The 26,335-nt window shown below is 50.0% G+C and overlaps 1 protein-coding gene across 3 annotated transcripts in view; it reads left to right on the forward strand.

The window, feature by feature from the left end:
- The first annotated feature begins 4,823 nt into the window (after nt 1–4,823).
- The window catches only part of TECTA (tectorin alpha), a 31,624-nt gene continuing 10,112 nt past the window's right edge, over nt 4,824–26,335 (forward strand). For 2 of the 3 annotated variants that reach the window (XM_067310276.1, XM_067310277.1), the window contains exons 1-10: nt 7,424–7,657; nt 8,505–8,792; nt 12,923–13,060; nt 13,960–14,125; nt 16,601–17,013; nt 17,434–18,004; nt 18,637–19,226; nt 20,659–21,232; nt 23,112–23,722; nt 24,129–24,690. In XM_067310276.1, coding sequence (XP_067166377.1) covers nt 7,532–7,657; nt 8,505–8,792; nt 12,923–13,060; nt 13,960–14,125; nt 16,601–17,013; nt 17,434–18,004; nt 18,637–19,226; nt 20,659–21,232; nt 23,112–23,722; nt 24,129–24,690 — 4,039 coding nt within the window. In that variant the 5' untranslated portion in view covers nt 7,424–7,531. Of the gene's footprint in view, nt 4,888–7,423; nt 7,658–8,504; nt 8,793–12,922; nt 13,061–13,959; nt 14,126–16,600; nt 17,014–17,433; nt 18,005–18,636; nt 19,227–20,658; nt 21,233–23,111; nt 23,723–24,128; nt 24,691–26,335 lie in introns of those variants that run through there. The other variant, XM_067310275.1, reaches the window with a different exon arrangement.

Raw genomic sequence — 26,335 nt, forward strand, 5'->3', positions numbered from 1 at the left:
TCACCTTCCTTGTGAGCGATCCTGCTTGTCGAAAGCGGCGCTGAGCGCTTTGGAAATAGTAAGAGAGCATTTTGTCTCCAACCCATGTCATTTTGCTTTACATGGTGGGGTCCCGATGCTCGAGTGTCTGTTCCTCTTCTGGACTCTGTCTTTCAGTGGTGGTGATAAACGTCCGCTTGCAGGCTCGGAGCAAAGCACGAGCTCTGTCTCCGTTCCTTGCTGCCTGCGCGCGGTGGGACCAGCCTCGCAGTTAAGACGAGTTTCACCCATCCGGAAAGACGCAGTAAGCTCGCAGGTCACTTGCTTACGGGGAGGGCAGCATGGCCCACCAAAGCATTTAGTCATGGGCTTAGCATCTAGGAGGGGAGACTCAGGAAAGCAAAAACTACTTTACTGGTTTCCTGACAGCACTGGAGGATGGAGGGAGCGTGCTTGGGGCTTACTAAGGAGCGAGGTAACGTACCTGCTCTAGGAAAGCAGCCAGCTGGGAGCAGTCGTCGGGGGGTTACTGTGCCGGCCTGCGCTGGACTACCCAGGGAGAGGCTGGAGGAGGGAGCAGGTGCCTTGCCAGCAGGGATGTGGCTCCTGGGAAAAGCCCTTTTGCGGCTTCCTGGGGCTAGTCTGAGCCCCTGAAACGGGAATTCAGCAAAGCTAATTCCGCCTGTGGTTGCTCTGCCTTCTGCCCCCCCTTGCCTCGTCTCTTAGTGCTTGTTTTTTCTCCAGGTCTGGCATGGGAAGGAAGTGTGCTGCTCAAGAAACGGTGGTTTGTTCGGTCCAATGCCCTACCCAGCGCTGCGTGGCGGCGGCATCCCCTGCCAAAAGAAAACAGCGTAGAAGACAAAGTCTTCCCCGAGTAGTCAGTGAAACCTAATCAAACTTAATCGGTGTCCACTTGCCCAGGACAAGCAGGACCTGAGTGTTAAACTGCACAAGGAGCAGAAGGAAACCTGTTTTCATGGTATCTATCTCACAAAACGGTATGAGAAGGATCAATTTATCTTCCTTCTGCTGGTAACTTTTAAAATTTGTATGGGAGCGAAAAGGAAGAGTTAGGGTGTGTGGCACGTAGCACTCCTGGATATATTCTTCCCTGGTTTATTAGTGCTTTAAAATCCTGCTGCTCTCCTAAATTAGTTGTTGGCTTGGAAAAGAAAAAAACAATAAAGCTTCCTACTGGCATGGCCATGTTTGGAGGATAAAGACAAAGCAAACTTGGGCATCTGCCGTGGAAGTGGTTACTGTCCTGTGCCATGGTATGCTAAAAGACACTATTGGAGATAAAATATGACACCTTGGGCGTAAGCTTACTAAGCGCCTTTCCAGGAGCACCTGGAGTCCCACTCCATTATGGTGAGGGTCCTTTTAATTTTGTGTGCTGTTAAAGATTGAAAAAGTCTTACTCAAACTGTTCAAAATCTTTGGAGCAGTCTGGCAGTTTTGGGCTTTTTTGGTTTTTTTTTCCAGTTTATTTTCCTGTCCCCTCTCTTTTTCTGTCAAAGGACAGGAAACAGGTTGTGGATGTACAAGGGAGAAAAGAAGGAATACGTAACTTCTAGCAGTGCAAATAGTTAATAAAAGGCCCCCACCAAAAATGTCAGAAGAGAAAATCATTCTTTTTCCAAGTTTGTACCATGTGTCTTTGTGCATGAAAACATGACAATTTTCCCACCAGTTAATGCTGAGGTTGGACCACCACCTACTTAAATTGAACCTTGATGGAGGCCTTAAAATCAGCTTTACTAATGGGGTTCTGATTCCATCCTTTACTCTTTGTTCAATTCTCTGTCTCTGTCTCTCTCCCTCTCATATGACATTGATGTGAACTGAATTGAAGCGGTAGAGATCTTGGAGAGTAGAAATCAGGCTCTGGTGAGGAGCTTTGGTCTCTGTAATGCAGTTTAGGGCTTGCATCCTGCAACCATTTTGGCAGGTACTAACTTCAGGGCTAGCAGTGGTCCCATGCTAAATGAGCGGGGGCATGTGTGAGCCTGGAATTAAGCACAGGTCGAAATATGTGCAAAGCGAGTTGCCTATAACTTAGGCCCTAAGAAAAATAAGCATCTCTGTTGTTTCCTCAGCTCAGACTGTCACGTGCCGTGAACATGGAGGGCCAGGATGTCCTTGCTCAGTCCTGCAAACATGTAATTGCATGCTCACGTCACTATTTGTAGTTGCATTAATTATAGCGTGGGATGAGAGATGGGCATGAGAAGAACACAGTCATGCCAGGAACTTGCTAGTGGGTTGCAGCAAGAGGTTCAGCGAAGGGAGCTCGGAGCAGCAGAGCTTCTACGGGCTGCCTTGAATTAAGTGTGAGCAGCTATGTTTTCATGTAAGCTGCAGCTTGCACAGCCTGCACCCCTTCAAAAGTATGACTTGTGGGCCATAAGTCCTCACCAAGGTGCACCCTCAGCCTATGGTTTTGTCCCTTGAGGCAGCTGTGGACCTAACAAACGTCCCGGGTCTTGGCCGCTGCCAAGCGGTGACAGAGTTGGAGTTTTCCCCTGGTGTAAACTGCAGGCTGTACATGTGAACGCAGAGTCTAATATTCATGGTAGTCACTGCTTAAAATTCCCTGCGAGCTTGATTAAAAATGCAAGGCAGTGCTCTCAGAGGGTGGGAACAGGAGCAGAAGTAAAATCTTCTCCAGAAGATTTGGAGAGAATGTGCTTTATTGAAAAAGTTTTTCTTCTTGTACCTGTAAAAGCAGAACTGAGTTGATTTACAGAAACTAAAACAAGATTTTGATGGAAAATTAAGTTCATTGAAATTTCGTGGCACTGACTTTGTACTGTGCTTTAAGCCTAGCACTGTTTAATGCTAATTCTGTAACACTATATTGATGCCTTTTTTTTTTTTTCCTACACAAAGGAGGAAGGGGCTCAATTCTTCTGAGTTTTTTTTTCCCTTCAGTGAAAAGTGATTCTGAGCAGAACAGCCGCAAACCCGGCTCCAACTAGCTGACATTTCCATCCAAATCTACCTGAAGGGTGAGCTTTTTTGGAAGAAAGAAGCTTCTCTACCTCTCCAGGCCAGAATCTGATCTTTAGATTAACTTGCTGGTTATCAATAGAGGCAAAAGTTGTGATTGCAACTCAACACTACCGCAGCCCTAAAGCAACCCTGAAGAAAACGGACTTTTCAATTGCAAGAGCGAGAGGACTGAGACATCCGTTTAGTCATCAGCAATAATTGGCAAAAGAGCATGGAAATGCATTCTCCATTGACATAATTTTTCCCCCTCTTCTACCAAGACTGGTTTAAAATTTCAGACTTAATTTCTCCTCTAGTCTACAAAACAGGTTGGTAAAATTTTTTTCCCCATACTGACAAAAATGTATTTTTGAGTGTGGCATGCTAAGTAATGTGTTCATTATTTTCTGTCGTGTTTCCCAAGCGGTGCCTTTCTTGGTCTTGTTCTCGGACCGCCGTATTCTCCTCTAGTCATTGTGTGCCTGTTCTCCACTAACGAAGCTACAGGGACAGAGATTTATGACCTATATGAAATTCTATTGTCATGTTTTCATCTTTTCAAGATAAGGAATGTGGTAAAGCTCTTTCATGGTGAAATGAATTTTTCTCACCCCAGAACAAGTTAGCTGAAAGCAGATTTTTGCCAGCGTAATTGCGGCTGGCGCACGGCGAAGCACTGAACGAGTGTGGAAGTTGCCTTCCACGGTGTTTTGCGCTTTCCAAGCTCCCATTAATCGGACTCAAGTGTAAGTGCTGTGGGACAGATGACATAACGTTCCTCACTGTAGCGCTATGTTATATGCATTCCGTATATGCGTGTGTATATTTAGAAGTAGTTGGATCTGTCGCTATTCCTAGATTATAGAAATAGATCCAAAAAGAGCGAGAATATAAAGAGATGCAGTGTTTTGTAGCAGTTGTGTCCACACAATTGAAATGTGTGTGGCAGAAATGGAAATGAAGGCTGTATGTAATGTGTAGATATAATTGGTGTCCAAAGCTGATCCTGTAATTTTTATTCATATGCGTGCACACAGGGAGGACATGATAGCTTCCTATTAGCTCTGCATGAGCCGTGCCTCTGTATAATGAGCAGGAGTGATGGGTGAGGAAATCATAGCAGGTATTTTAGCAATATTTCCTATTTGATTAATAATGAGTAACAAATTGTGTCAGATGTGAAAGGAATTCAAATGGGTGCAGGTTTTCTCCTTCATGTACCCAGCCTCATTTTTGCTTCTCTCTATATCATTGACTTCTGTACAGCGAGGAAATTGCCCAGCTGTGTAAATGTTTGTGCTTCTTTCACACTAGTCACAAATGTTAAGTGATGGTTGTATTACCAGCCAGCGCAAAGGATTAGTTAAAGCAACATTTGAAGTCTCTTAACGATGAAAGTACACTGCAGCTTAGAACCAGCTTCATTTTTGGAACAACGCGAAGCTGTTCGTCTCAAAGTCGGGCAGAAGTGCCCTCATGCTAGGCAGATCAGGCAGGAATTGGTTGCGAACTATTAGGAGAATTGGAGACCTACTGAGAGACGGGGCTATTTCCAAAATCCACTCTCCGTGTGAAATTAGACCCTCTTCTGTTTTGGTAAGGGCTTGCTTTGACAGTACCTGCAGGGCAATGTACTTGTATCACCGGAGAGCTCTCATTACGCCACTTAATGAAGTAGGCATTTTAGGCCTGCTTCGCGGGTGAGGGATCTCCATCTCCGAAATGTCCTCCCGGCAGGGGCAAGCAGGCAGCTTTAGGAAGTGGTTGCGCTAGACGTCACCTGGGGTTTGCTGGAGGATGTGCTTTCCTGTCGATGTGATGTGTGTCTGGGTTTCTCTCTTTCCTTTAGGATGAACAACCGATTGCTGCTTAGAACCTGGGTGGCCCTTTCGGTCCTAATTGCCCGGCACGAAGGTTAGTATCTCTGACCTCAGGCGCTGCGATACCGGTGCTCTTCCTCTGCGATGGGAAAGCGCTCGCTTTGGAGCAGTGCTGTGCCCAGGGACCGCACGAGTACAAAGGGCCTGAAAAAATCCCCTCATCCCTTGCTTGGGAGCACGTACAACACCGGGTCAAATTCAGTTTTTCCTTTGGGGTTGGAGGGTCCGCTTGGTTTTAAGGGTGAATAAGAAACACGGAGATTCGTGTGCCTTTATGGGTAAGCACAGGTGTCAGTCTGGAAGAGTGATAGACTGTGTTGTGGGAGATGGATTGTCAGCCTGTATAAATGGCCCTCGCTTCATTGGAAGCAATGAAGCGGCGATGGTTTACATTAAATGAGGACCTGGCAGGCTGCTTTGAATATGAAGCTGAAAAAGCTGACAGGACATAGAGGCTGCGTAAGTTGTTGAGCTCTGTGAGCATTTTACATCTGCATGCATATATTATGTATGTATATGTCTGTATGGGCACACACGGTGTGTGCAAGAGGTTGCAATAGTCTTGCCAGTTGCTATAAAATAGGACTTTGACAAATTTCAAGTCTTTGGACTGCTGACCAGGCAGACAAACCTATATCAAGTAAAGGGTAAATTGGGTGAGCGGCAGCAAAATGTCACAGCCCCCGAGGTCTTCTGTAATTAAGTTTTCCTTTGAGCTCCTGCTTAGGAAATGTTGGCAGCACTGGTTGTAGAGTCGTCCGACACCAGGTCAGGATGTGCCCCTGTTGTGTCCTCTGGGCTGCAACCTAGGGAGGGCTGTGTCTCGGGGAGATCACCCACGGTGGCCACATTTCTCTCGGTGCGTTTTGTTTTGTGGGGATGAGGTTTCTTAACTGGGCCGGACGAGGCTCCCAGCAACATGATCGGACTGCGAAGTCAGCCCTGCTTGGAGCAGGAGGTGAGACCAGATGGCCTCTGGAGACCCTTCCAAGCTCCACTTTTCTGTGATGTTGAAAAGCACAGGGACATCTCCCTAGTCTCATGGGGTCATCTTTGTTAGGTTTTACTCCAGAGGGAGGCATGTTGAGTTGATATGGACTGGCAAAGCATCTTTAGTTTAGTAACGCAGCGTATTTTCACTGCATGGTTGATACTAGGTGTGCGACTGACTCGAGGACCTCTAGCCAGGGAGCCTAGAGCTTGGGAGCTGGGAAATCTTGAAGTGATTTCCCTGGTCAGCTACTGAGGACAGCTCATTTAAAAGCTGTGACTGTTTCTCCTCTTGTAAAATGAGGACGGTAGTTCACCCGCGAGAAATGCCACCAGTGGTAAAAATCATTGTCAGCAGGGGCTGGCGAGGTGCTCGGGCAGTCAAAGCGACGCGTGCAAAGTTATAGCAGTGTCACGCTACTAACACGTAAGAAGCCAACACTGAGAAGTTTTTGCTGAGCTTCACATCTAAAAAAGAAGTTAAATCTATGTCTCGTAGCTATGCCTCAGCTGTAATAACCTGTCAGTCGCATAACAGCTGTGAAATGACTTGTTTTACTACCTGGCAGCGAGGAGTTCTGCCACGGTCCTTGAGAGCCTCCTGCGAAAGTAGGCTGGCAGCTCGGCGCCGTCACGCACCGCCAAACTTTATGTCCAGCATACTTAGGCCACACGCCTATATCTTGGGGCATCTGAACGCAAGCAGGGTTTAGGCCAGATTTCCCTTTTTTCCCTTCTCCCTGAGGAAAGCGCGACCGGTTGAATGTGCTGAGAAGGGTCGGCTTGCTACCATCCTTATTCCAAGGCAGTTTCTAGCAGGGGGCAGCTTAAATGTTACCAGAACAGAACAGCTTCCCCTTCAGGGAATAGTAAGACACCCCTTTGCGTCTTTAAAAGCTGGACTTAGAGCATGCTCTCTTCAGCTAGAGGCCTCTGCAAACTGCAGGTTAGGACCTAGAAAATAAAAGCATGTCCTGAACTGAGCTAAACAGAGCCCGGATTGTTCTGAGCCCAGTCGCTCGCGTCGCCTTCGATTGAATATCGTGGGGACAGTACATTTCTTTTCTACATCAAAGAGGAGAGGAGGGGGAGGAAAGCCCAACTAAGTCCCCGCTTCCTCTGTGAGGAGTCACACTGGTAGGAAACTAAAAAAATGGGGAAGCAGACGATAGCAGAGATCTGGCAGGAGCCGGCATGGGAAAGGGCATTCGCCCTAGGGACGTGAATGTATGCTTGTGAGCAGAGCTGATTGGAAAATGGATTTTAGTCTTGAAGAAAACGAGAGGCTTGTATTGAAACACGTCAAAGCCTTCTTTTAAAATATTTTTAGGAGAGGCAGTTATGTTCACCAGCAGTACCTTTTAGCAGGAAACCTAATTTTGTCAGGAAATGTTGGAACCATGAGCGCTCCCGGGCGGCTGACGGCTGCAGGGAGCACGGCTCTGAGCGCAGGCACAGGCGGAGGCAGCAACCCTTCCCGAGGCACCTGAGCAGCTCCCGGTCCGTCCTGGCACCTTCAGCGAATCCCTGGGGGTACAACAGAGCTGTTCTCCCTGCTGTGCAGATGCAAAGCTGGAGGTCAGAGCTTTGGGACAGGCAATCCCAGGGGCCGGGTCGTGCTCCCTCCGAAGTCAGGACCAGTCCTGACATTGTCATAAGGACTCTGTCCTCTCCTTTCAGCTCACGCCATGGCGGATCTGTATCCGTTCTGGCAGAATGACACGAAAACGCCCAAAGTTGATGATGGAAGCTCTCCTGAGATTAAGCTCTCCGTCCCGTTCATCTTTTTTGGAGCCCCGTACAGAACCATTTATGTAAGTGGAGAAGTAGCTTTGCTGCAGACTTTCCTTTTATTCTTTTCCTTGCCCTTAGCAGCTGCATTTTAAACACGCTTTCCCCATCGTCAGGAATTGGAAGATTTATTAGTACCTACCTGACAAGTTCTTAGATTTCATGAACTGATAGGTTTTATGATTAAGAAAGTCAAAGGTATATTTAATGGGCTAATGTTCATGGGGAAGGAATATAAAAGGCAATAAATTGTCTTTGTAGGTGATTAAATAGTGCAGCAAAGCTAAGGCCTTGACACAAGGAACATTATTCCTGTTACATGACAAGAAACAAGAACTTGCAGAGACCCGCAAGGAAAAAAAAGGCAATGATTTGGACCTTCATTTGGGTGCCCGAGAAAATTATGGACTGCTGCTGTTTTCAAACGAGATTACAGCAAAAGCCTGGTGAGAAGAAAGCCATCCCTTCCAGGCTGTACTAAAAGGATTAACATGAGCACATAAAAACAGTGCATTAGACGCTGGCCTAAGTCAGCATGACCATAATCCCGATCCCGAGTGTGTCCGTGTTTTGTGGGAGCTAATCTCTGTGTGTATAACCGGTCAAAAGCAGGCCATAAACATGTGAGCCCAGCTATCAGAAGAGAGGCAAAGATACATTAGCTTCCCAAACCCAGCCTTCCTCGCAGCACTGGCCTCTAGCAGTAGGATGAAGCTGAATCTCTGCCTAGATGGTCAGGCCTTCTCGCAGACTATCGTTGTTATAAGCCAACCTCTGTCAGAAGCTGCTCACCCTGCATGTTCTGCCAAACCGGCAGCCCTCTGGCTGCTGCTAAGCCTTGGTCAAATGAAAGCTGCTCTCTTTCTGCAGGTCAACAACAACGGCGTGATCTCCTTCAACGTGCTGGTGAGCCAGTTTACCCCAGAAGCCTTCCCCCTCTCGGACGGCCGGGCCTTCCTCGCTCCGTTTTGGGCGGATGTGCACAATGGGATCCGAGGAGAGATCTACTACAGGGAGAGCACAGACCCCGAGCTGCTGAAGAGAGCCTCCAAAGACATTCGCAAGTACTTCAAAGACATGTCCTCTTTCTCTGCTGTCTGGATCTTCATTGCCACCTGGGAGGAAGTCACTTTCTACGGAGGGAGCAGCACGACTCCGGTAAGGGCAAATGGTTATGCTTCTTGACTGATGGTGTTCGATGTTTAAGTCTATGTCTATAAGTGTATTTAGTAAAGGAAGAACCAACAAACGAACAGGAGGCTAATGAGTCAGGAACCAGAAACACAGAGTTTTGCTTCCTGACTCTGCCACAGGTTGTGTGTGGAAACCTGAGCAAGTCATTTCATCTTTCTACTCTTCAGTTGCCCTTCTGGCAGATGAGCATACCAATCCTCTCCCACGGTAGCCCCTAAGATCCTCGCCGTATGCTGCAAGATCTTCAGGATAAGCATCCTCTCTTAGGTATTTGTATGTTGCACGCCAAAACAAGGCTCTGATGCTGGTTAGGAGTTTTGCCTTGATCATATTCTGGATAATTTCTGTTAGATACAAATGCAGATTTCCATTTTCATTTGTGCCTTGCTACACGACCTTCGCTTCGCCTGTTTCCACGTTGATAAAACAGAGCTATTTTTGCATAGCGCTACAGGGACCTTGGAAGAGCCAAATATTATTAATGTAACATTAGCTCAGGGGCTTCTCCGTAACTGGGAAAGGGGAGATTGATGCCTTCTGTCATGGCATGAATCACTCAAAGTTTGCACCGCTAATCTCCAGTCAGTTTCTCAAGTGTGATTCAGTTTAAAGGCAACTTATTATGGCAGTAATGTAGCCTGGGTGTTGGGTGAGCAACAGAAGCACCCTTTAGCAGGGAGCCAAGTACCAAAGGGAGCCATACTGTGTATCTGGCATTTGAGCATGCCCATGTATACGTGCGCTTGGGGCTGAAAGGCTGTGTGCGTGCACATATAGCAGGCGCTTTTAGAGACTCCAAAGTGGCCAGTGGTGCCCAGGAATTGAGCAGAAAGTAACAGGAGTGCCAAACTGCACACAGACTTGCATCTGATCCTGCAAAAGGACTTGAGAGCAGCTCTGCTGACCCCAGGGCTGGATCGGAGCACAGGAGCGTACATGTAGGGGGGCAGGGATAAACCTGACCAGCACTTAGCCCTGGGGAGAAGGAGCAGGGCCTTCTAATATTGGGAAAAGACAGCACGTAGCAGTGGGGTGATCGAAACAAATGGGCTGCGGAGGTGGAAGGCTTCCTTTGTCTCTCTTATCATAATCTTCTGCTCGGTGCGCTGTTCTCCTCCTCAGCTACCCTTTTGATGATGGATTTTATAATTCCCCCTTCTCTCCCCATTACTCAAGACTAACTAGGATGCAATACAAGTCTGATCATTTTTGCACCCTCAGCTCAACTTCCAAGGCTACGGCAGCTTCGAAATGGAGCTTAGCTGTTACTTTCTCCTTGCCTCCACGAGGAGGGAGGGCTGCTCCTGCAGAAATTGCCCAAGTTCAAGAAACGGCAATAAGCTAATTTTTGGCTGTAATCCATTCTCCAAGGAGTCTGGGACAGGAAAGAGAAAATGGGAGCTCTAATTTGTATTTATTTGGCAAAAATAGCCTTTTCCTTTCAGATCATGATGGTTTTTTTCATGGCTGAAGCTGAAATGCTTTCTTTGTAGCACTAATCCAAGAGGGTGGTGAGGGCATCTCATAAAAAAGTGTTGAACCAGCTGCTCTGAAGTCCTATGTGGACACTTAAATAGAGAGGGGAAAAGCAAAGGGAATATTGACATTTTTGCAATGATAACTGACCTGTCTGCATTGCGAGACCAATGGAGACTGACCAGAAAGTCACGCTAGCGATTTGGCTGCAGTAGCTCTTTGCATTTACGAAAATGCAAGAGTCTGATCTCTGAGGACAGGGATGGTGGTAGCAGGTGTGATCTTCTTCTGGGCAGGAAGCACTTTTAAATTCTGGTTAATACATGAGCTGTGACAACAGCTGACATTGCAAGGTCCGTGCCGTACCGCTCATGTGTTGCTGGTAGGGTCCACGCAGAAGACTGGGGTGCAGATAGCATGTGAGTGACACACACTATTGCTTTGGGAATGGGTTTTTCAGGATCGGTGTGCAAACTATAAGTGCCAAGAGTTAGCTGCTTGTCTCGAGGAGCTGGCTCTGATAAACAGTTCTGCTCTTTTCCATTTGTTAGAGAGGCTTGAGATTTAATGCATATTTTTTTCCAGTCCTGGCAGTGCTCGCTGAAAAAAATACATATATATATATATTTGCAGACAGCAAGCAATACAGAGATTCGTGTATTGCCTAAAGAATTACATTTGCAACACAATGCAGTTTATTTTGTTATAGAGCAGCCTTCCCGTTCAATAGCCACCAACGCTCCCGGTTGGCATGCGGAATAGCACGATGCAACTTAAGGAGGAAATTCTTCGCAATGCAGAAAAGCTGCAGAAAATTCTTTACCTCTACTTTGAATAGCAATTTTGTGAATATGGCATCATGGATGCTGCACTTACTGTCTCTTGGTGACTCCAGATCAAATGGGTTCGATTTTCAAGGACCATTTTGTATGGCTAGGGTTGCCAACTCACTTCTGGCTGTGAGTGTCAAACTGGGAAATCTACGTGGTTCATGTAATCGCTCCTAATGAAGACTGCCGACCAATCTGGAAACTCATGATGCTGGGTCAGCTCCCATTAGCCTCAAGGATGCACCCAGCCAGCGTGGGGTTCGTTCCCCTTGATAGCCTCATAATGCTTGTTGTAGTCGTAGGGTATGTTGGGACCCTGTGCATGCTGGGCACCATGCGTGCTGCACATGCTCAGAGTAATGTGCAGTCCTTGCTGTGGAGAAATTGCAGTCCTACAGGCAGGACAAAAAGGTGATGGGAGAAAGGATGCACCAACCTGTCCCCGAGCTGCCATGACAAGTTTGTTTGTGCTCAGCAGGCTGCGATTCATAGAACCCGATAGCAGGGCACTTCTTGGGCCTTAGTCTGGCTTTCTGGACAACGGGTCTGATGGGAGATGTTTTCTATCATTTCCAAATTTCTAAAGGCATGGCATACTACTTCTCCAAGATAGCTCTAATGCCATTATAGTTTTAATGCCTTCAGATCTCACAGTATTGGAAAAAGACTTGGCAAAGGTCAACAGATGTGCTGAGGAGGTAGAGAAAGAAGCAGATGTAAGAGGTGGAACCAAAGGAAAAGGAGACAGTATGGATGAGTGAAAATGGTAGCTTCGCATTAGATTGCTTTTTCCCCTTCCCCTGATGTGAACTACACCATTTCTAGTTTGTAGAGGCCGGTTAACTAGGCTCATCATGTTATTTTCAAGTAAGTAGAAGAAGGGTAACATGTGCATTGTCCTCCACTGAAATTCTGCTTCCTCAGAGGTGGAAGGACTGGTCATTTACCAAGGCCCAGGCCCGGCGCATAACCGTTTAGGATGGGAAGCAATGGGAAAGACAGGAAAATGCAGATAGCTAAAATGAATTGTTGACTTGGAATCGATCTGTTATACTCCCAGTGTTGAGTTCTGCAACCACATTTAGATACATAGAAGCATGATCTTAATTAAGGGGATAGTGTCTTTTGCCTTTCTGCACAACTGTAGAAGTTAAGAGTTTAGTTTTATGTTGCCTTCATCAGCTGGCAAAGCACATCCTTTTTTGCATGAGACCCGGGTTCACAGTTGAGTGAATTTATCTGAAATATTTGTGGCTGGAAATGCAGTCATTTCAAGTGAAAGGAAGAATGTGATCAGCAGATTTGGCAGGTAGCTATGGGATCCGGTAGCTAAGCACAGTGGCATTTCCTTAGGTATAAGACATGGTTGACTTTGATGTATACCTCTGTTAACAGTTCTGTAGAATATGAACGCAGAAGGGAACCCGGTAAGATAACTTGGTGATGAGAAAAGCTAAGATTGGGTAACAGGAAGATAACAGGTTGTAACAGTCTAAATCCTGCCGATTTACTTTTCTTCCATGAGCTTATTCTCATGCTGCCATCTATTGGTGTTAAATTGAATCAGAAATGTAATTGTCGCTTCCTGGATAGAAGGAATGGTCGGGATGGGAGCAGCTGGAGTCACATCAGAAGGGAGAGCATATTTCAGCTCACGTTCGGCATCTGCCATTTCTCCCTGCGAGGCTCTTGTCTCCCTCCTAGGCAAACGAGGAATGTGAAAAAAGGGCAGATAAACTGTCTGAAAAGAGCAATCTCATCTTGTGAATCTACTTGTGTTTTCAACAGGTGAACACTTTTCAAGCCGTCCTGATCACAGATGGCGTGTCTTCCTTTGCCATATTTAACTACCATGAAATCAGCTGGACCACGGGGACAGCCAGCGGAGGGGATCCCCTGACAGGACTCGGCGGTGTGATGGCCCAGGTGAGGCTCTCGCAGAATCACAGAATGGTTAAGGTTGGAAGGGACCTCTGGAGATCATCTAGTCCAACCCCTTTGCTCAAACTGGGTCACCTAGAGCACATTGCCCAGGACCGTATCCAGACAGCTTTTGAATATCTCCAAGGATGGAGACTCTACAACCCACAGCTCTCACCCCAGCACCCCCATCTCCACTGGGGCGCTGCCTGGCCGAACACCGGCCTGAGAGCGCTCGGACGGCTGCTGTAGCTTTGCTGTCATAGCTGTGCTCGCCCATGCTGCTCGTTCCTTGATGTCCCCAGTGCTGGCCTCGCAAGCTCGCCGCGAGGCACCGTGAGATAAGCTCCTGTAAATTTGGTGTCAGCGGCTGCGCTGTGGCCAGCCCATCTGCCTAATGATACACCGTAGATACACCTATAGACTTAGATACACCTACAGGGCTTCAGCAGTTAAAGCTGTCTTCCCCACTGGGCTCTGAAGCTTGCCCATGCCCAGTCATGGGATGTGCATCCGGTCTGTTTGGGGGGTGGACAGGTTTGGGCCCAGCCGCGTTTTGGGCTTGTGCTGCATGAGCAACCAAGACGTTGCCTTTGGGTTTGCTCCCAAGCCTTCCCCATTTTGACGATGCAAGCAGAGAGGCATAAACTAGGTGATGTTAGATTTAATCTGTGCTGTCTGTGTGCATTTTCTGTGCATACTTATACACACACATGCATAATCCTTCTAGTACATGCTCAATTTATCATTCTCACCCAAACTATCTGAAAACAGAAATTCCTGAAAACATGCTTTTACCCTGCTCAGTAATTATTTTGGGGCTGGGTGGGAGGGAAGAACAGAAATGCAATGTTGTTTTCCTCTAGCAAGGATGAGTGATAAATTTTGATCTCTGTCTCTTTTAGGCTGGATTCAATGGAGGAAATATCACCAATTTTTTCAGCCTCCCAGGTTCCAGAACCCCAGACATAGTCAATATTGAAGACACGACCAACGTTAATGTCCCTGGGCGCTGGGCTTTCAAAATAGATGGGAGAGAAATAGATCCGGCCCGTGGCTGCAGCCTGAGAGGTAACAGAGAAACGTCTTTGGCTTTTGTAGTGCAGAGGAGTAAAATATAACGTGGCTGTGAGGCTTAATAGCAATGCGTGTGACTGCTCTGGGCTGCTGCGTGATTTGTATTTTTGACAAGGGAATCCAGGGTTAAAAGCTCCCTTGTAGTTACAGTCAGGGGGACAGAATTACATGACGGGGATTCAGGTCCTGCGTGTGTCTCTGATTTGCTGCATGCCCCAGGCAAAGTCACCCCCATCTTCCAGGAGCAACTGTCAGTCTGCCCTCAGTGAAAGGCTAATGCTTTTAAGAGTGGCCAGAGAGTTTTGCCATTCATCTCAAAAAGGGCGCGTTTTGTTGTGTGGTAGAGCAGCCTTGGCGGCGTATGCAGGAAAGCCATCGTCAGCCACAGTTTGCTTTTCCTGCCGGCTGCATTTCCCTCTCCAAAGGGGATGGAGGTGCTCTCACGGACCGGATTGCTGGAGACCGAGCGAGCCATGAGTGTGTTTGCAGCAAGTTCCCAGGGCAGCTGAGGCTTGACTCCGCAGCTCTGTGAAACCTGAAAGGGCCCCGTAAAGAATCAGGAGTCTTCTCCGCTGTCTGTGTTGCTTTCAAACATCAGCGAACAAAACTGTTGTCGGCGCTAGCCTTGTTTCCTTCCTGGGATTTTATTAGCAAAGTGCTGCTGAAAGCCGTTGTTTGTGCTGCCGGAAGCGTGAGAGCAAGGGAAGACGGGCTTCCAGTGATTCACGGGAACTGAATGCCACCTAGCCGTCATCTCGAGTCCTTTCTGTGATGCTGATGGCAATGACGGAAAAGGCACGGAGATGGCCGTTCTCTCAGTCTTGTCACCAGAAGGAAACAGCTGACCATCTGGTTTCATTTCCCTTGTTTCAGCAGCAGGAATTGCAGCTTCTCCATGCATGTGCCGGATGAATTCAATGCCCCTGCACCAATTATGGTGTCTCTGCATATGTCACTGACAGTGTAGAGCTATAAAGGGATTAAATGCATGCAGTGATAGCAAAGGGACTTTGCTGCATAGAGATTATTGCATTACCATTTGACAGATAAAGCTGTCTGGAGCATCTGCTTTGCTCCTGGGACCTTTCTGACAAGAGCGAATTGTCACTCGCTGCTGGAAGCCGAGGCGTCACCGCTCTGAGACATGTGGCTTCTTCACAGTTGGGTTTAGGCTTGTACCGAAAATGACCTGCTAAACCCAAAGGCTCCCGCAGCCCCTGCATGAGGTCAAACTGATCTAGCCACATCTAGTGGCTGACTCCAGGAACCAAGGCCAGACTTTGCAAAGTGACTGAAACCCGCGCTTTGCCTTCAAGATGAGGAGGGCAGCGTACGTAAGAGCCGCGCCTGGATTTGTAATTCATGGTGGACAACTCATCACCACCACGAGAGGAGATGCAGTGTGAGACGATGAGGCTTGCTGTGCCTAACACCATTTGATTGCCTGAATCACACGTGCTGGGACAGCTGGCTCAGCAGCCATTGCGGCCAGGTCTCACTAAGAGGAGATGCAGCAGAAAATAGCTTTCTTGTTGGGGGAGACCAAAAAGTCAGGAGAGGTAGAGCAGGCAGTGTGCAAAGTGAAAACCATGTGAATGAAGAGTGTGAAAGACAACCATATGGAGGGAAGGGAAACTCTCATGGGCGTTTGCCACTCTTAGTTCTCCGATCTTCTCTCTGCCTCTCGTGTCTCTCGCTAGAAAAACCCGAGACTCCCGTTATAATTACTGCTGCATTATAAGTTAGCTCATTTTGTTGCTGTTTGGTAACTCATTGTTTTTTGTCATCTCTGATGTATGGCATGGAAGCCACTTATCAACAGCTCTTTAGTTTCAGAAATAATATGAACATTTTTAGAATGGAAACAAATTGACTCTGGGCTGTTTATGGCAGGATTGCTCTGTGACATGCGAAGTTTTGTGAATTGAGTAATTCCAGTTATAGCAACAAAGTTGTAGGACAGTGTAATTACAATGGCAGCAGTGGAAATGGCCTCCAAAGTGCATGTGCTTGCAGTCCAATTCCCCTTTGAGAAAATAGCATGAAGGGCTCTTATTTGCTGAACAAATGAACTAGAATTAGGGTAGCATGAGTCAAAAATGGAAGGAGTAGCCTAGCAGTTTCCCAGCCTGTGTGGTGATGCACAAGCTCGGATTCATGAAAGCTCTCAAACCATCTGCTGAACTTCCAACGCAGGGAGGATGCGCTTTTGACTTGAATGGCACTGAGCGTATGCTTAAAACTAAGCTTGTGATTGTAGCATTTTGCTAAATGGCTCCTGCTGGGAGTCTGTGTAAAGTGAGCTCGTGAGAAGCACTGAAGGAAGATGCTTAGTTGGCAGGCTTGATTGTAAGGCTGGTCGACCTCTCTGGAGGATAACGCGTTTCAATTTGGATGTGCCTCTAACCTCGGGTGACAGGTCCTCTGTTCAGAAAACTAATGCAATGTGGTTTGTTTTTCTCTTTTCAGGGCAGTTTCTTCGTCAAGGAGAGATCTTCTGGGACAACACAAACTGCACCACCAAGTGCCGCTGCCTCGACTTCAACAACGAGATCTTCTGCCAGGAGATGGCTTGCGGCCCCTTTGAAGCGTGTGAGCCGAAGAGCAAGTTCTTCCAGTGCGTGCCCGTGGAGAGCAGCACCTGCGTGGTGTTCGGAGATCCCCACTACCACACGTTCGACGGCTTCCTCTTTCACTTCCAGGGTTCCTGCTCCTACCTCCTCGCCAGGCAGTGCTGGCCAGGGTCCAAGCTGCCCTACTTCAACGTGGAGGCCAAGAACGAGAACCGAGGCGGCTCCTCCGTCTCCTGGCTGAAGGATATCTTTGTAGAGGCTTATTCACACAAGATTGTCCTCCCCAAGAGCAGCTTTGGGAAAGTACAGGTAAGACCCTGCCAAAAGAGAAAAAGTCTCAGGTCCGCTCCTCTGGGGCGCAAGCTGGCTTAGTTGTGGCCGAGCCAAAGGCAATGGCCGTGCCGCCTCCTGAGGACAACGCTGAGGCTGCTTTCTGGGTCTGAATCGCTGTTTGTGCCGACAGCAAGGCTGTGACTGCAGCCCAGGAAGCAATCGATCATGCTTCTGGGCCCTGCACGTCCCTTTAGAAATGGGCGCAGTCGACAGGCAGTCCACATGGCTGCAAAGCCACAAGTTGGAAAATGCCCCACGCTTACCTGCGGCTGGCTTTCTATACGTACCCATACCTGCAACGGCAGGCAATAGAGTCGTGCAGCTCCTATCCATGTCGTAGTGTGAGGCCTCTGCTGTTTCGCACAATGGTTCAGTCTTCTTGATTTGTTCCCACAGGTCGATGGCTTGGTGATGTCCTTACCCGTCTCCTTGAAGCTGGGTGCAATCAAAGTCTACCAGAGTGGCTTGTCTACAGCCTTGGAGACCGATTTTGGCCTTCTAGTGACCTATGATGGACAACACTATGCTTCCATCTCTGTTCCGGGCACGTACATCAATGCTACGTGCGGTCTCTGCGGAAATTACAATAAGGACCCCGAGGACGATATCCTTCGCTCAGACGGGCGATTAGCGGCATCCGTGCTGGACCTGGGAGAGAGCTGGCGCGTGTATCACCCGGACCGGAAGTGCTCCCCGGGCTGTTTGGATAACTGCAGCTTCTGTGACGCCGCCCTGGAGTCTCTGTATTTCACCTCCGAATATTGCGGCTTCATCAACAAGAGCAGCGGCCCTCTGTGGGAGTGCAGCGCCGTCGTGGACCCCACAGCCTTCGTGCACAGCTGCGTCTACGACCTCTGCGGCTCCCGCAAAAATGGCACCGGCCTGTGTCAAGCCATCCAAGCGTACGCCCTGGTGTGCCAGGCCTTGGGCATCCCGGTGGGAGACTGGCGCACCCTGACGGGATGCGGTAAGCCTTTGCGTGCCCGTGCTGGAAGCCTTCCCCTCTGGAGGAGGGAAGCGGTTTCGGGGGCCTGCCCAAAGCTCCCAGCGGAGCAGGAGCAGGGTGTGAGATGAGGCGGGGAAGAGGCCAGGGGAGGGAGTTGCCCGAGGTGGAGGGAGCCAGGCGGCAGCCAGTCGGTCCCTCCTATCTGCAACATGAGGCTCTCACGCTCGGGGAAGGACAGCGAGAGTCAGACACGGAGAAGGGAGCTCCACCTCGCTCAAGGGGCACTTGGCCACCGCAGTAAGAGCCGGAGGCTGGATGGGAGAGGGGGCTGGCTAAAGCACCGATTGCTGGCCCTTGCTTCGAAGCTGGCTCTGCCGATCAGCCACGGGCTGTCCTTGCGCTCATGGTGTTAAATCACTGCGGTGGGTCAACTGCTACGGGGCTGCTCTGGAGGAGCCTTTGTGTGCACAAGAGGAATGGCTGGGGAGGTGCATGAGGAGAAGCAGGAGAGAAGTGCAAATCTTTAGAGAAGTGGGGCTGCGGGGTCACTTTGTGGTGCTGCCGACATAGGCCAGTGGGGAAGAGGTATCTGGCCCTGAATCATGCAGTCATATTGTCCTCCTGTTGTTTCTGTCCCCTCTCTGCCCCTCCAGCGACAGCCATGCAGTGCCCAGAGTTCAGCCACTATTCGATCTGCACCAGCAGCTGCCCAGCCACGTGCTCGGACCTCACGGCTCCGCTGGCCTGTGGCTCCCCGTGCACCGAGGGCTGCGAGTGTGACGAAGGCCACGTCCTCAGCACGGACCGGTGCGTCCCTGTACAGAAGTGCGGCTGCGATGTTGACGGCCGATACTACGCTGTCGGGGAGTCTTTCTGGGCTGCCACAGACTGCACGGTGGAGTGCCAGTGTGAGGACGGTGGGGAGGCCAGGTGCTTTAATACGACCTGCCAGGAAGGAGAGATCTGTGCTATTGAGAACGGCTACCAGGGCTGCTATCCCAAGCGGGAGACCCTGTGTTTTGTGGGGCAGAACCAGGTGCTGCAGACATTTGATGGTGTAGCGTTCCCCTATCCACTAGAACACTCCTACACACTGCTGAAAACATGCCCGGAGCAACCGGACTTCATCGAAGTGGACATCAGCCAAAAGAAGCCAGGATCTACTAACGGGCTCCGTGCTGTGAGGATCCAGGCTGTCAACCAAGAGGTCAAGATTGGAGGCACTAGCCCATCAGAGATCAAGGTAATGGGGCCACCGTCCCTAGGGCCAGGGTGGGAGGTATGGGCTTGCGCTGCATCAGGATCTCCTTTCTGAGAAACCCCTTCTTCTCCATTGGAGCAGTTTCTGCTCCCAGGACATTTTATCTTGGGCTCCTGACCTCAAAGGGATGATGAGGAGCTGAGCATATACTGGGCTCCCACCCTCCTCCCAGCTGAGCGCTGCCCTCCTCTGTCTCTGAAGGCCCGATCTGCTTAATGTCATGTCAGTGAAGACAGTGGGTGGGGGGCTTGGCTGCAGAGCAACAAATACTGATGTCCCTGTGTAGAGAAGAGCTGGAATTTAACAAGTATTTGTTCAGGCACCTTCCTCACGGCACAGGGAAGGTGAGGCTGTGAGCTGTCTGCCCACAGAAACTCTCTGCTCTGAACAACTGCCAAGACTGGGGGCATGCAGGAAATAAATCTAGAAGTTGTATACTGCAAGCCCTTGGTTTTTAATTAAAAGTACAGTTGCCTGCAGAGCCAGCGGTTATACTGCTGTTACAGTCAGCAAAATGGCTGTGAAAAAGAAGGAACATCCCTAATGGAACATCTCCGTGCCCTTTGAATCCCAACCCTATCTGCTTGCTCTAAGTTTCACCAGCGAGGGTTTGCTCTTCTTTGTCCTGCTGAGCCAGGACAGCTACAGGAGAGAAAGCGAGATGGTATTCTGTCTCATGCATCGTTAACTAGAGCCATTGCTAAAATTCCCAGCCAAGCCTCATTTGCCAAGCATTTATTAGCAGTGAATGATGGTGCAAGGCGCAAGAAGGGCTCGGCCAGATTGATCAAAGCCCAGCTTGAGGCTTTCTCAGGAGGGGACTGAGTAATAGCCGTCCAGCCTCTGGAAGGAGCCGTCCAGCCGCGGCTGTGTCGGCAGGGGAGGAAACAAATGCCCTGGCATCCTTCACTGCAGATTTGACGTAGAGTTACTTCTGCCCGTGACCTCGGCGCAAGTCTGAGCTGCCAGCCAGCGCGTGTCCCATGCACGGGTGGCAGCAGGCTGGAGGGCACACCCAGCAGAGTTCTGTCCCAAAGTGTTTGAAACATGAGGGCTATGGCAGCACTTGGAGGGAGCCCACACGTGTCACTGCCGCTTTGGGGCCCTTTAGGTGACTCTGAAGTTGTTGTAATACAACTGTTACTCCTATTTGCTTGCTGAGTTGACTTTGGAGGCTTTTCTAACATTACTGTTTTCTCCTCCAATGTTTTCTTCCTTGAAATTGCCCTCTGTTTGAGGGAAAAAATGCAGGGAAGCAGCTGCTTCCTCACAGCCAAAGGCAGTGCCCAGTCTTTGATTGTCCAGCCCGGGTCGGGAAGCGTTTCGCATTGCTGATACGGTTTTGCTGGTGGGCAGGAATGGCCGCGCAGTCACATTGCCTTTGGAAGCAGCTCGATACGCTTGTGTTTTGCAGGTGAACGGCTACGATGTGGAGCTGCCGTATTCCCACCCTTCTGGCCAACTGGAAATTTACCGTAGCAAAAACGGCACTGTGATGGAGTCAGAGGGACTCCTGAGCATCCAGTACTACGATTCAGGCCTCCTGGAGATACGCCTCTCCACCGCGTACTTTAACTGTACCGGAGGTCTGTGTGGCTTCTTCAACGGCAACAGCAGCGACGAGTTCTGCCTCCCCAAAGGCAAGTGCACGGACAACCTAGAGCTCTTCTTGGAGAGCTGGACCACGTTCGACGAGATCTGCAACGGTGAGTGTGGGGACCTCCTCAAGGCCTGCAGCAATGACTCAGAGCTGCTGAAGTACTACAGGAGCCGCTCCAAATGTGGCATCATCAATGACCCCACCAACAGCTCCTTCTTGGAGTGCCACAGCGTGGTCAATGTCTCAGCCTACTACAGAACGTGCCTCTTTCGTCTGTGCCAGAGTGGAGGCAACCAGTCGGAGCTCTGTGACTCTGTCGCTCGCTACGCCAGCGCCTGCAAGAACGCAGAGGTGGACATCGGCCAGTGGAGGAGCTACAGCTTTTGCCGTGAGTCCAGAAAAGTCTTTAAGTACTTTTTGGGGGGTTGGAGGGCACACAGAGGACCTCAGGTGGTATCATTTCCTCAGGGGCTTTTTGGCATACAGCTGTTAACCCGCCCTTCCTATGGGATGACAGAAGTTATGGCCTTTCTTCCCCCGCTCCCCTGTCACTCGCATGTGCCCCTTGCTGTTGTTCCGCTGCTGTTGTTCCGCTGCATGTTTGAAAGCATGTTATAGAAAGGGTGTTCATAAGGGTGGCTGTGAGCCAAAGGGATGTCAGAAGCTCACTAGAAATCCAGCGTTTATGGCAGCGGTAGGTGTCCAAAAATCACAGAAATGGGGAGGGGAAGAGGTGCCTCAAGACTGGAGATCTGGAGCGATTTACTTACTCTCATTGTCCGATGATGGAGGCTAGGGCATGGGAAAATCTAGCAGACGTGCTTTTGGTTGTGCAGAAAGTTGAAGTAGATAATCAGGGAGGTTGCTCTGGCTTGCAAAGTCTGCAAGTGCATGCAGCAAGTTAACTAAGGCAGTTATTTTGAGCCAAAATAAGCAGCGTTCCTCTTTGTGGAGAATTGCAAGCATTAGGGAGCGAATCCCGTCTCCTTCAATGTCCGTACTGCGGCCAGCATGGCAGTGCCATAATTCTGGAACGGGGCACCTAAACACATCCGTGAGAGTATTTGCACTATTGACAGACTGGAACAATCTCCAGTTGAATGAGGCTGTCTGTTATGGGGGTATCGAGATACAATGCAGATGTGAAAGGGGTCACTGCATGTTTTATTTTGTGCGGCACCGCTCTACGGCTCTCTCCTACTTCTCCCACAATGCAACCCTAGGGAACCAAGCCTAAGGCTTACAGTCAGCAAATACCAGTCAGTCAAAGGTTTGTTTTGCTGTTGGAAGAGCGCCGTCCAATAGAGCTTTCCTCTGTGACTGCAGCCAATGTGCATGAAGTGCTCTCCCACATAGTGCGTGGAGCCCCGCATTCGGGTGAGCAGAAGGGAAACAGGCGAGTCTCTTCACTTCTTTAGCGGGTCTCTCGCTTTTTTCAGCTGGGAACCCACATTAGCTATAGCAGCATTGTAGCAAACCCTGGTCCCGTATTGCATTTGGGGCCCATTCTTGTTGGAGGTAGCAAGTAAACGGGTGACTTGTACTTTAAGAGTACAATGTTTTTGAGTCTGAAGACAAGAAAGCGTCACCCTTTGTACTAGAGGTATTTTCTAAGCAGCGCCTTTGCCTGCAGAGACAGATATCCCAATTAAGTAATTTCATGGTGGCTTTTCAGGAGACATCAGGAGTTTAATGATGCCGTGTAGGAGCGTTACAGAACCGCATATGGTTTCTAACAATACTGCAAGCCATCAACAGAGGCTAATTTGAAGAAGGCATGTTTGTAGCTATCGCTGTAAACTTGCCATTGATGTGAAAACATTCATAATTCAAAAACGAATGTGAAAAATCCACAGTGCGGAAGCACATAACAGGTGGTGGAGTAGCCTCTGTCTCTGTCACGGAGGTTTTAGAGAGGCATCTGTTGGGGAAGTGGGGGAATGGCACGTCATCTCGGCTCTAGATGACATCTGAAGGCCATGCCCTGGACTTGTCCCCTTAGAATTAGTGGGAGGAGATGTCACTCGGCACGTTGCAGGGCAAGGACTTGATGCAAGGAGCGGTGATGAGGGAGGGGAGACAAGGCTATAAAGAGGATTGAGCAAAGCAGGCAGCCAGGAGGTTGGTGGGGCCAGGCACCCCCTTGCTTTCTTTTCCGAATCAGTCGATCCTTGCCTTGTCCCACCTTTTGTCCATTCCCACACCTCCTGCTCCCTCAAGGCAACCAGAGCCGCTAACGCTGTGCACTGTGTTTGATCGCCCTCCAGCTCTCACGTGCCCAGAGAACAGCCATTTTGAGGAGTGCATGACCTGCATGGAGACCTGTGAAACACTGGCGACGGGCCCTGTCTGCACGGACAGCTGCGCAGAAGGTTGCCAGTGTGATGACGGCTTCGCCCTCCAAGGCACCCGCTGTGTTCCCCGCAGCGAGTGCGGCTGCAATTTTGAGGGGCGTCAGCTGGCCACCAACCAGACCTTTTGGATGGACATCTCCTGCCACTTTCTCTGCTACTGTAATGGCTCTGACAACAGTGTGTACTGCGAGAACGTCCCCTGCAAGGATGACGAGTACTGCCTGGAGGAGAACGGTCTCTACTACTGCCGTGTCCGCACTGATGCCTCCTGCATCGTTTCTGGCTACGGGCACTACCTGACTTTTGACGGCTTCTCTTTCGACTTCCAGAGCAGCTGCACTTTGGTCCTTTGCACCACGATCTCCCGGCCGAGGTCAGAGAGATCGGACACTTTCCCGACATTCACCGTCACCGCCAAGAACGAGGATCGGGACCCATCCCTGGCCCTGTGGGTGAAACAAGTGGAAGTGGAGGTCTTCAATTACAACATAGTCATCCACCGTGCCTACAAATACACAGTGCTGGTGAGTGGGGTCATGAGCGTGAGGGAGAGGCAGTCACCCTTCGCTCGGGAAAACGGCCCGGCCACGGTTTGGGAGCATTGGGATATCCTCATCTGAGAGAATGGTTCTACCCGTGTCGGTTGCAGCTCCCAAAAGTTATTGGGGTTTCTGTTCCACAATTCCTTATGGATTATGAGCTTTCTAGAGGGGAAGGGGAGCAGGGAATATACTAGGCTTTTCCCTAAGGTGCCGTGGGGCACAGCTTTTGGAGGGGGCCTTCCTCTTGGCTGCTGCCCTTTGGGGCTTGTAGGGAGGCTGGCAGAGACTTGGCCTCAGCAGCAGCAGCAGCAAACTGCCTTTGTTTGTGTCCTCATGCAGAAGCGCTGATTGTCTCTGCTCACTGGGCAACTTGTTTTCTTTCCCGCAGATTAACAATGAACGTCTCTACCTGCCTCTCAAGCTGGGCCAGGGGAAAGTGAACATCTTTGCCTTTGGTTTTCACATTGTGGTTGAGACCGACTTTGGGCTGAAGGTGGTGTACGACTGGAAGACCTTCCTCTCCGTCACTGTCCCGCGTAGCTTCCAGAACCTGACCTACGGTCTCTGCGGCCGCTACAACGGCAACCCCGAGGATGACCTGGTGGCCTCCAGTGGTCTGGCAGCGGCTGGCGTCACTGACTTCGGCCAGAGCTGGGTCAAGCGGGACACATTCTGCCAGGTGGGCTGCGGTGACCGCTGCCCTGCCTGTGGGAAGGTGGAAGGCTTCTGGAAACCTCAGCAGCTGTGCAGCCTCATCCCCAGCCAAAGCGGTGTGTTTGCAAAGTGCCACAGCAAGATCAACCCCGGCTTCTTCTACAAGAACTGCCTCTTCGACACCTGCATTGACGGGGGAGCCATGCAAACAGCCTGCAGCTGGCTGCAGAATTATGCCAGCACATGCCAGACCCAGGGAATTGCCATCACCGGCTGGAGGAACTTCACCTCATGCTGTAAGTACCATGCTGCCTTCTAGCCTTTCTTCCCTAGACATGTCTCCTGGGGCTGTCTGCTTCGGGGCAAAACGCTGAGGCAGAGGCAGATCTGTGGCATTCACCATGGACATGCATGTCACTGCTGAGGGATTGGGCATGCTGTGGTCCAGACACTGAAGTGTCCGAGCCTGAAAGGATGCGGGAGGTGCAGAGGGGCTATGGAGATGATGTGAAGTGGGCGACTGTCGCGGGGGTCCCCTCCGGAGGTGTGGCGATAAAGATCGCTCCATAGAAAGGTAGCAGAGCACCTCGTCTAGCGCTAGCGGATGCCTGCCTGTCGGCCTGGCTCTTGCACTGTTCCACGCAGGTTGGAGAAAGCCAGAGGTCAGGGTGTGGGGAGGATGCGAGGGTTCCCATGCCTTCCCATTGGATAAGAAGGCAGTTGATGGAGTTGTGAGAGAAAACAGTGTAGGGGCCGTTGGTGCAGTAGCTAAACGTGTGCGAGACAGAACGGTCCGGGAAGCGGGCAGCTGGAGGCCTGGTTTTCTCGCGTGCCACCTGCATGCCCCATCGTCATGTGAAGGCCAAGTAGTTGGACCTGCCAGCACCAAGGGATGGGTTTCAGAGGCACCTTTGTGTGATGTGGACAATGCTGAAACCTTTTTGGCATTTGACATTGAAGGGCAGTTGTTGATCTGTTTTCAGTGCAAGTGCCTCCATGCAGTGAAAAGGATTTAAAGCTTGTCCCTGCTTTTCATGGGGGAGGAGACAATTTCCAGCCCCCCGCAGCCTCCTCCTGACCCTAAACTGTAATCACCTGGGGCAAGAAAGCAAGGGCTGCTGACGTGAGCATTTCCTGGCTATAAGAAGGGCACCTTGCTGCAAGGAAGCTGCCTGAGAAGGGAGGGGCAGAGAAGTGTTAGGTAAAGGGTGTCTTCAGGAATCCTGAATGCAGGTGAAGAGGAGCACAAGAAGCACTGTGCCAACCTCAGCAGGACTCAGGAGGCCGATGCGATGCGAAGGGAAGCAGCCCGAGTTACGTGACCCGGAACAGTCTGAGTGGCACCAAAAATAAAGCAGTGGTCAACCACAATACAGAGGAAAGGAGACAGAAGAAAAATAGCAGAGCAAATAACCTGACAAGGAGGAGATGCGTAGCAGATTTGTAGGAGTTTATCTCTCCTGTTGCCAGATCCATAAAGGAAATGGAGCTGTGGAAGAATGAGTGATGGCCACAAAACATGACAGGTCTCTGCGCGTTTGGGAGAAAACATGCCTGTCTGGTAATTTGCTCATCTCCGTGCCAGAGCCAGACGCGGCCCTGCTCTGCCCTAGCCCAGGTTGGAATGGCTGTGCGGGATCCTAAGGGCTGCGCTGCCGCCCGACCCGCTTCATGTTGGTGCGGTCCTGCCCCCTCGCCTGATCCCTAAGCAGCCTAACGCTGAGAAGGGTTAAAATTGGAGCCCTGAGATTGCAGCAGGCACACTGCAGGATTGAGCCCGGAGCTCTCACCGTGCCGGGAAACCTGCTTACTGGGCAGCTGCATGCCAGGCACCGGCAGCCCATCAGTCTTGCAGGAAAAAGCATTGCTCTGCAGTCGCCATGGCTGGTCTGCACTCGGCGGGAGGGAGCTGCCGTCACGCGCTACAGCCCATCAGTTCTG

The sequence above is a fragment of the Apteryx mantelli genome, chromosome 23 (assembly GCF_036417845.1).
Source record: "Apteryx mantelli isolate bAptMan1 chromosome 23, bAptMan1.hap1, whole genome shotgun sequence".
NCBI lineage: Eukaryota > Metazoa > Chordata > Aves > Apterygiformes > Apterygidae > Apteryx > Apteryx mantelli.